The sequence below is a fragment of the Drosophila erecta genome, unplaced genomic scaffold (assembly GCF_003286155.1).
Source record: "Drosophila erecta strain 14021-0224.00,06,07 unplaced genomic scaffold, DereRS2 tig00000055-arrow-pilon, whole genome shotgun sequence".
NCBI lineage: Eukaryota > Metazoa > Arthropoda > Insecta > Diptera > Drosophilidae > Drosophila > Drosophila erecta.
This window is the reverse complement of record NW_020825200.1, coordinates 16,246,539-16,253,596: the sequence shown is the minus strand read 5'-3', so window position 1 is coordinate 16,253,596 and position 7,058 is coordinate 16,246,539. Positions and strand designations below refer to the sequence as shown.

At 41.6% G+C, this 7,058-nt stretch overlaps 2 protein-coding genes across 3 annotated transcripts; one reads left to right on the top strand and one right to left on the bottom strand.

Annotated features, from left to right (window-relative positions):
• The first annotated feature begins 180 nt into the window (after nucleotides 1–180).
• LOC6542613 (ras-related protein Rab-30) lies at nucleotides 181–2,385 on the top strand. Of its 2 annotated transcripts, none has more exons than XM_026978524.1 (2): nucleotides 181–522; nucleotides 667–2,385. In XM_026978524.1, exon 2 carries the CDS (start codon nucleotides 738–740, stop codon nucleotides 1,407–1,409), a length of 672 nt encoding a protein of 223 aa, XP_026834325.1. In that variant the 5' UTR covers nucleotides 181–522; nucleotides 667–737; the 3' UTR covers nucleotides 1,410–2,385. The 2 variants fall into 2 exon arrangements, with proteins under 2 accessions (XP_026834325.1, XP_015014863.1); XM_015159377.2 differs by having other exon boundaries at nucleotides 181–533.
• Nucleotides 2,386–5,475: 3,090 nt separating this feature from the next.
• Nucleotides 5,476–6,905, bottom strand: LOC6541616 (mitochondrial magnesium exporter 1). The gene is made up of 4 exons (XM_001970077.3): nucleotides 6,499–6,905; nucleotides 6,006–6,438; nucleotides 5,767–5,943; nucleotides 5,476–5,703 (listed from the first exon to the last, which is right to left on the bottom strand). Exons 1-4 carry the CDS (start codon nucleotides 6,613–6,615, stop codon nucleotides 5,531–5,533), a joined length of 900 nt encoding a protein of 299 aa, XP_001970113.1. The 5' UTR covers nucleotides 6,616–6,905; the 3' UTR covers nucleotides 5,476–5,530.
• Between the last annotated feature and the right edge of the window lie 153 nt (nucleotides 6,906–7,058).

The following is a 7,058-nucleotide window of genomic DNA, read 5'->3' as shown; positions in this document are numbered from 1 at the left end:
TATCGATATCGTTTCTTATAAATTTATAGGCGCCTGTTTAGACAGGGGCATATTAACATAAAGCCACTGCATACATGTGCTTAAAAGAGAATTAACGCCAATTGACTAAATCAGATGTCGCTTTTATAAAATATGACACATTTTTTGATAGTATTCAAAAAGTATTCCGTCGATACAAAGAGAAACATCGGGAAGTATCGCTAAGGGAATTGATGGTATTTCACATCTCTAATCAAATACCATCACGTCGAAATACAGCAAAATTCTGTTGGTAAACATAAGCAAAATTAAGGCTGGTAATTAATGCGGCAGCATGCAACCAGTGTATTGCCAATTTTCAAGCATAGTGAACCTGGCCGAAGCCCTGCTGAATGGACTTGGGGCCGATTCGCATAGATAAGCAAGTAACAAGCACCTACAGCTGCTGTTGAGTCATCATCTTTTAGCCAAATAAGCCAAAAAACAAGGCTAACAGCCTTTGACACCACCCAACTCGCTTCCCAGGTAGTGATAGAGCACCAGGTGAGCCACAGGTGAGAGGCGTTGTCTTCGCTGGGGATGGCGTAAGCTGATCCAACGAACCACCACCAGCCATCAAAGTATAATCGTTACGCGTCGCTGGATAGGTGTGTCTAAACTCCGACTAACTTTCGTCTACTTTCGCAGAGCACACACACACTTACCCACACCCAGCCACTCAAATACCCGAAAACCAACCCATTTTGGGACCAGCCCCAATGGAGGACTACAAGTTCCTGTTTAAAATCGTCCTAGTGGGCAACGCTGGTGTTGGAAAAACCTGCCTAGTGCGCCGCTTTACTCAAGGCCTGTTTCCCCCTGGCCAGGGTGCCACCATTGGTGTGGACTTCATGATTAAGACAGTGGAGGTGGAGGGCGAGAAGATCAAGCTTCAAATCTGGGACACCGCCGGCCAGGAGCGGTTCCGATCCATTACGCAAAGCTACTATCGATCGGCTCACGCCTTGATCCTGGTGTACGACATCAGCTGCCAACCCACATTCGACTGCCTTCCAGACTGGCTGCGCGAGATCCAGGAATACGCCAACTCCAAGGTACTCAAAATTCTGGTGGGTAACAAGACGGACAGGGATGATCGAGAGATTCCCACCCAGATTGGCGAAGAGTTCGCCAAACAGCACGACATGTACTTCTTGGAGACGTCCGCCAAGGAAGCGGAAAATGTTGAGCGACTGTTCTACGAAATTGCCGCCGAATTGATTGGTCAGGCTAGAAGCAAGGATGGCAGTAGTTCGGCCGCAGCGGCGGCCGCCCAGCGCCAGTCAGAAGGCAGCTCCATCGGCCTGGGGAGCTTCAGTGCCAAGGCAGCGCAGAGCAATTGCTGTGGCGGACTCGCCAGCGGCGGCTCCAACTCTAGTCAAGCGGGCTGAGCTGCAAACCGAACAGGAAACTGAGCAGCTAATCTGTAACTAGTTAAGGACTAATCGTGATATTCCATTTATCTTTTATAACCATAATGCTCCCGCATTCTAACACATACATTTGTTACTCACATATTTTGTTTTTATGAGCATGAATATGACGTTTATGATACTTTCGAAACTAAGATCGTTTGCCCTTGTAATGTTTCCTATTAGATTGTTAACACACTTTGGCTCCAAATACCTTTACATGGAAAAGTATTTGAAGCAATTCTCATCACTTTCTCTAAACTACAATAATAACGAACGTTATTATTTTTTATTCTCTGAACAATGTGCAAACGGGTCTGGAAACTGCGCAGCTAATCTATTATAGTTAAACACTAATCGCGATATTCTGTTCATGCTTTACGGTATATTGTGTAAATTCCAAAAGTAAAAATTGAGTTTTCTTTGTTCAATTCTGTAAGCTCTTCGTTCCACGGAAAAAAGTTGATTGTAAAAGACACTAATTTACTATTTATCACGATTAAGATCCTATCGGAAACTAGCTGTTAATGACTAAGGATGCTAAATATTTGTGTTACAAGAACTCCATTGGAGGTGTTTATGACCGCCTGATTTTCTTGATTTGTATTATATAGACGTATTGATCTGATTATGGATCGTTTACCAAGTGAGCATCACAGCCAATGCTATGAAGAATTTATGATATCAAAAATGCTATGCACACAATTTAGTTCATTTTAATTGATTCCTAAGAAGTATTTCATATTTTATACATTGAATTTTTTGTATACATCTACAATTAGTGCATATTTATTTGCAATTATTTTTACATATTTTTACGATTAATGTGCAATCTTTGGTAATGCGATTTTTAAATGATATTCGTAATAGTGTTTAAGGTGATTTTATGACATTCCAAAAATTAAGAATTAGAAATATGCATAGACCAGAAAGCTAAATAAAAACAAAAACTGAATAAAACTAAAATACAGTTCATTTTTTTTGTCTCGTTTAAACAACGAAAAATCCCCATTTAATAACATATTATATAGTTTTATAAACACAGTTAAATATGCTGGTAAGTATAAAATAAGTATAAAAAACAGTTGTGATATAAAAGATTGAATTATATAAATTCCATAATAATTGATATGTAAAGTTTACATTTAAATATTTACAAATATGGTTTTAACACATTGTTTTGTTCAACAAATCATAAAAAAAGACCATCCTTTGGATTTCAGGGTTCCTCTAGGCGGCTCAGTAGATTCTCACAAAAATTGCTCCACTCCGGTTCAGAATTCAAAAAACTCTTCCACCTTAAGTTATAGGCACTACAAATATTATCAAGTTTTTTAGTCCACAGGATGTTTTCATCTATTACTTTAAGAGTTAAAAATCGCGAGATGGATGAATCATTGTGGGCAAAATAGAGGCTTTTAATATATTTCAAATTAAGCTTAAGTGCAAGATTGTTGAGGTTGGTACACGTATTACGAGTTTTTCTAATAAACGAAGTTTGCAGAGCTTTGATCTCCTTGAATTGTTCGCATCCCCACATTTGAACCATGTATAGATTCATTAGTCTGGTCCAATTTTCCGATGTGCTACCGAAACTCATTAGCTTACTCTTGGCGTCTGCAATCATGTTGAGTACTTGCGTTTTGTTGGACAGTGTACTCGTAAACTGAAAATCGAGGAATTCTGCCTTGCCAGTGGTTTCGATCTTCTTTCCTGTTATAATCCAATTTTCATTTAACGCAATCCGTCCACCGCGCCTTAAGACCATAACCTTGGACCTTTCCATGTCCACCACCATGCTCCATTTGTTGCAGTAGGCTTCCAGCTGGTTGATCATATTCTGAAGATCGTTAGTTCTTTCAGAAAGTACTGCGATCTTATCAGCGTACATTATGACGTTCAAATGGCGACCATCGATGACAAATCCCCCCTTCAATTCCTCCGGAAGATCGTTCAAATACAGGGTGAATAAGAGTTTGGCCATAGCTCCGCCGTTTTGAAAATAGTTACGGAAAGTGTTTTCGCCTAACTTCTCTCTTAAAAACCGTAATACTTTCGACGACACACCAAGTTTTTGAAGTTTGGCCCACAAAAGCGCGGGCATTTCTGAAGTTATTGATTCAAAGTGAACGAGATAAGAGTAAACTCGCGTGCACTTATCAGCCAATTTGATTTTTGCGATGGTACTGAGACTGTAAACCGCATCTATCTTGGAGAACTTTACCGAATATCGAGTCTGGGAATCACTCAAGATGTGCTTCTGCTTGCACCACCTGATCAGCCTATACATTACTATTTGCAGTAGAATCTTTGTGACGTCCGACGATGTAGCAATATTTGAGCCAACGATACTGTCTCTCTGGGTGGCATTAAAAATATCATTGCAATGGCGGGTGATTTCGTCCAGTACGCTCTTCGAAAACTCGGGAAAAGATCCGCGCCTAAGAACATATATCACTTCCTCGGCTCTAATTTCAGAGTCCAAAGTGGGTTCGTTCACCACGATGCTGGAATCGAATGGCGCAGTGTAACTGCTTCTGAGTCGCATTGGAGATAGCCTGGTCACCTGCGCGTTTCGCAGGACTTCGAGGTCCAATTGCAGGCAGATGGGCAAGTGGTCGGATCCATGCCGGGTTCGGCCCGTCTCTGGCTTGTCCACCTTGAAGTCCACAACGGCTGCCATCAAGTTCTGGCTCACTGCGGCTATATCAATGGTGGAGTTGCCCAGATTACTGAAGTAGGTGTAACTTCCTGTCAAATCCCCGTGGGTGAGTCCATTCAGGATTTGAAGTTTGTTGTTGGTGCAAAAGGCGAGGAACTTTCCTGCCCTCTCCATCTTTTTGTCATGCGATAGGCGACCATTTGTATTGGCCACACAGTAGCTGGGTTCTACAGCTTGCTTGAACTCCCCAATGCGGATATTCACATCGCCCATAACTATAGCATTCGTCATGGGCACTTCCTGGTTTTCAAATGCCTCCTCCACTGGCTTGAATTCCCCCTTCCATCCAATGGTATGGATGTAAAGTGGAATAATATTTAGCTTTCTCTCACACAGACTGATCTGTAAAATCTTTACATCGTTCCTTTCTACAACTGAGTGGCTTATTCCACGCTCATTGAGCGATTTCCTAACGCCTATGATGCACCCACCGATTCCTCTGCCACGACGAAGTACCCTTGTGGCGTCCCTCCAATGCAAAAACTCAAAATCGGGCTGCTGTTGCTTGAATTCCTCGGCGGATACGGCATTTGGAAGAGTGTGTGTTTCAAGTAAAATGAAAATATCGAAGTTTTGCAGGTATGTGATAAACTCTTCATTGTTTTGTTTGCCTTCCAAGCCTCTGATATTATATGATGTGATATTTAGCGGCTGCATTGGAGCTCCATTCCCTTCGTGTGAGGTCATACTTAAGCGGTTTTAGCTTAGACATTCGATTAGTCACTAAATGACCGCTTGCAATTAAACTGATAAGACGGGATATATGTGTATTTACGTGCTCTTGTGAAATCACAATTACAGTTCTTTTGATTTCACTTTTACTGGACAGCGTGCAGTTCCACACTAGTAATGTTTATTATTTATTTTACTGGTTTTATAATTTGTATACAATATATCTCTCTGCAAGTAGTCTTCTGATTGGAAGCAACAGTTGGAATCTTTCCGTGAATTCCCCGCTAATATAGACGGTCGATTCTGCTTGGAAACTATCGATTGTGTTTCGTCTTCCAATTGAAATGAATCGAAACCAAACTAAAACTTAAAGATACTTTACCATGTAAAGTAAAAATTATTTACTTAAATACTTATAAAATTCTAAGCAGGGTGAGAATTTTTCAATGTGGCTTAAATTATTGCTGGAAAGCTTAGTAACAAACAATTTAAGAAAGCATAGACACTTTAGGGGACCCTTTAATTCTTTATTTTTGAACGTATCTATTAATATTTCGTATCTTTTTAATATTTTGAACGTATCCATTAATATCCTTCGGTCACTGGTCACTCTGGTAAAATCGGAAATCCCAATAAACTAAACTACATCACTATGTAAACAATATTTAATATTCCAAACAGCCTCTCTAAATACAAGTTCTTAAATTTAAGCTTTCAACAAATCATTGGTTAGCTCCACGCCGAAGAAAACTGCTGCGGTGGAGGGAAAGGCACGAAGTAGAATTGGCAGGATTCCGCGAAATAGAGCTTTTGGGCCTTCTGTGGCCATTAGGTTCCTAAAAACGCTACGAATGCCATGTTTGTAGGTGCCTTCAGGTGCTGCAATCATGGCATTTATAAAACATTGCTAATAGATTTTCGATTTACGATTGGATGACTAACCTGACTGGAGGCGGCTTTTAAGTACATCGAACGGCACGGCCAAAGTCCAAAACACAATGCCCGCCGTTCCGCCAGACAGAATAGTTGATGTGGTGCTAATCTTCCCGGTGGCGGACTTCTTTCTGGCCAATTCCTGCAGGAACTCGTAGGTGACAAAGTAAAAACCGGTGGGCGAGTCTGCGAATTCCAAATAATCAATCACTATTAAGGCGACTTTAATCAATCAATGAATAGCTGACCTCTCAGAATGCACGCGCATGTTCCCTTGAAGAGGCTCCGAATGCCACCTTGCCTATAAAGCTTTGCAGCTGTGTCAATGGTCCCATTGTAGAGTAGAGGTCCGTTGGAGACGGTTTGCGTCTGTAGAAGGACTTTTATTCGATCGGTGGGTACTGTGACTAGGGCGGAACAAACTCCGGCCAAGGCTCCGGCGGCGAATATTTGTGGGTAGGTGAGCCTAATGTGGTCATCCGTTTGGAACAATCGTTTACCCGCCGCATAGACGGCAAAGTCCACAGCATAGATGGGTGTTACTCCTACAAGGGGAGCGGATATACCTCTGTAGAATCCACGCACACCCTCATGGCGAAATGTCCTGGTGGCACAATCTATGACTCCCTTATATCTCGGCGGTTGTCCAGGCAGAGGTGTGGGCATGGTTTGGAGACGGACCTGGATTGGAACTGAAAGCATTACTTCGATTTCATTAGTAACCACAGTTTTGGAGCTCACCTTTATGGTGTCCAAAGGATGGCCAACGAACACATTGCACATGCCTCCCACTCCGCCCGCAATAAAGGACTTTACGGGATTGGACTTCTTTTTTGTTGCGATTTCGGCCCCCTCCATTGTGGAATTATAACTATTTACGTAAACACAGCGAGAAATTCCGTCAGCTTCTGATTGAATGGCACGTGCTTAAAGATTGCTGGATTTCGGATGGTTGCTATCGCTTGGTGATCTGCTTGCTGCGCGGTTGCTGACCTATGATAATGATGTGTGCCTCCGAATAGCGCGGGATTATAACTTCCATGATCAATAGTGCCTCTTATCTATTTCAAATATTTCATTAGCCTTGCCGAAATTTCAGAGAGAACAGCTGATTTGGTTATCATGTTAACATAACATACACCCAACCTTGGCTTAACATGCCGTTATCGATTGTTGCCTTGGGTATGACATGGCTAAGCAAAATATTCATACATGTATTTTCGCGATCCCAACTATATCGGACAACTAACTACAAGTTCGCCCTGCAAAACATTGTCAAATTTAATGAACTGAATATTTAG

What these genes read in the sequence shown, in the direction of transcription:
- LOC6541616 (XM_001970077.3), bottom strand. Translation starts at nt 6,615, where the DNA reads ATGGAGGGGGCCGAAATCGCAACAAAAAAGAAGTCCAATCCCGTAAAG. An exon ending in ATGCGCGTGCATTCTGAGAG is followed by an intron (nt 5,944 to 6,005) that starts GTCAGCTATTCA and finishes TGGAATTCGCAG; the next exon opens with ACTCGCCCACCGGTTTTTAC. An exon ending in TAAAAGCCGCCTCCAGTCAG is followed by an intron (nt 5,704 to 5,766) that starts GTTAGTCATCCA and finishes CCATGATTGCAG; the next exon opens with CACCTGAAGGCACCTACAAA.
- LOC6542613 (XM_026978524.1), top strand. Translation starts at nt 738, where the DNA reads ATGGAGGACTACAAGTTCCTGTTTAAAATCGTCCTAGTGGGCAACGCT.